Genomic DNA, 2,320 nt, shown 5'->3' with positions numbered 1-2,320 from the left:
ATCTACTCAGGTCACACTCATTATAGAGAGTGGGGGTTCAAAATCTTTACAAGCGCCACAGGTCACTAAGGCAGTCAGTCTGTGAATAACTAGCCAACTGTCTACATTCCAGAACGCACATTTATAACTCTCGAAATAATTGTTTAATAAATATCACATTATATTATTTCAACATAAACATTGTGTCTTCCACAGAATATTAATCCTAATTCCAAGATTAAATTCTAACAGGAATACACAAATAATAGTTCTCTATCACAACGTAATCTAAAGGGAAAACCCTAACTAAATGACAAAAATATCGGTAATAACTGGAACTAATGAATGTTAAAAGCAATCAGTATATTCCATACAAACTTCCATCAACACGATTCGTTCTTCATTCTCTCAACACACTAAGACCGCAATCTTTAAACGCTTATAAAACCATAAGCAATCGTGAAGTTTAAAATTCGCTAACTGGGCGTCTCTCAATCCAGTTTTTGATCTTGGGCAGGAGGAGGACCTTTTTCTCCAGCAGCTTCAGATTCTCGTAATTCTCGATCAGATCAGACTTGTACATAAAGTTCAAATAATCGAGCAGAGCAACGAATGTTAAATCAGCCCAAGAGAGAGTACCATCGTAGAAGTAGCCGTCATTTTCCTTCACTTGCTGGTCCAAACGTTCTAAAATGAACAGCAGCGTCTCTTCAGCAGCCTTGCGTTTTGCAGCTTTGACCTTCTCGTCCTCCTCATAGTGGAAGGCGGCAATTTCTGAAAATTTGTTTTCAGTTAAATACTATTCGCTAATGTTATACTAATTTGAATACAGTGTTGTGCGAAATTTAAATGATACTGAAGATAGAATTACAATCCTTTTTAATCCTTTGTCTTGTATTGTTGACATACGTGTATCGTTCGATTAAATCAAATATTAAATCGGATTTCAACTAATAAATACCTGAACAGATATGTGCTATCTGTTATCAAGATTCTCATAAGATTTATGCAAAACAGCACTGGATACTCACTATGACGAATATCATGAATAGTATCAACAGTGGCATCAATATGGAGATTTGCCCAGTCAGTCTTTCCAGCTAAGTCATATTGTTTGGCTAAGTAACGGCAAATAGCTGTAGACCGAGCAACCTTCCTTCTATCAGCTACGAGCATAGGAAGCTGGCCATAAGGAGTCACTAAAAACATACAACTAATAGAATCAAAGATTCTATCGAACAAACAGATTATGATGCTTCTTAAATATCTAGCTTCCTGTTATCTGTTTTGGAAAGATATAATTTAATTTACTGATAATTTATCAGCAAACAAAGGGCATTGTCTCCTTAACAATACCTATTGTTCTCCCACATATCTTATAGAGCAATGGAGAGTAAACAATAATTTCTGTTATACTCTGCATAATTGTGTTCTACTTTATTTAGCTACTTTAGTTAAATTAGGAAAGATGAGATTTAAGAAACAGAATTTCTTTAAATTTTAAGCTTACAGGGCTTTATTTCTGGCCAGACGTCCTTTTTGATACGTTCATCTTCAAATGGAATACTAGCATAGCTGAAGAAGAACGGATTGGTTCTGCCAATGCCGTAACTGGGAAGTAAGTCAATTTATAGAGCGGCATCTTCCTGGAAGTATAATATATACAAAGTAAAAACAAAGAATCATTGATGACAAGAATTATATTATTACAAATTATGAAGTATAAGACAATTTAAGTAAAAAGCATCAACTACTAACTACTCGCATAGCTATTTGTATCTTTATATTTTAATATAGCTTAGATATAAAAAGAATATTATTTTTGGATGTAATAATGTATAAACTTGCGCCAAATATTATAACAAAATATTGCACTTTCTATTTAAGTAGGATAGACATATTACCGGCATTTATCTTTTTTCTATAGCAATGAAATTGTTTATAAAAAAGTTTATAAGAAAACTATCAATTAATGCAAACAACGCATTTCAAAATATTAATTACATTCGCACGATTCGTTATCTCTAGTATTAATTTAACCATATGGTTCTATACACCCAAGACCCTCTAACAGTAATTTAGTACCATTACTAGTCGTATGTACAATGTATGTTTGTAGACAACTTTCGTAACTACAAAACATTCAGCATGATTATATATTCTTCCAAACTTAAGAAACATTTTCTAATTGCATACTTAAATTTATCGATCAATTATGAACATATGATAACATTTATTTCTTTCAACTACTAATTTTCAAATCCTCTGCTGTTCCGTTAATTGAACGACGCGCCGACTTTTCCTACAAGTATCTTGTATCTTATCTGTATTATTTAGTTAT

General features: G+C 32.7%; 1 protein-coding gene across 1 annotated transcript; it reads right to left on the bottom strand.

The window, feature by feature from the left end:
* Positions 1-309: 309 nt before the first annotated feature.
* On the bottom strand, positions 310-1,523 carry LOC117215172 (glutathione S-transferase-like). The gene is made up of 3 exons (XM_033461581.1): positions 1,490-1,523; positions 1,011-1,178; positions 310-753 (listed from the first exon to the last, which is right to left on the bottom strand). The coding sequence occupies exons 2-3, from the start codon at positions 1,153-1,155 to the stop codon at positions 446-448; spliced, it is 453 nt and encodes a 150-aa protein (XP_033317472.1). The 5' UTR covers positions 1,156-1,178; positions 1,490-1,523; the 3' UTR covers positions 310-445.
* Positions 1,524-2,320: the final 797 nt, after the last annotated feature.

Source organism: Bombus bifarius, unplaced genomic scaffold (assembly GCF_011952205.1).
Source record: "Bombus bifarius isolate JDL3187 unplaced genomic scaffold, Bbif_JDL3187 scf7180000009430_frag, whole genome shotgun sequence".
Classification (NCBI taxonomy): domain Eukaryota; kingdom Metazoa; phylum Arthropoda; class Insecta; order Hymenoptera; family Apidae; genus Bombus; species Bombus bifarius.
Note: the sequence above shows the minus strand (reverse complement) of the source record. Positions and strands in the feature narration are given on the sequence as shown.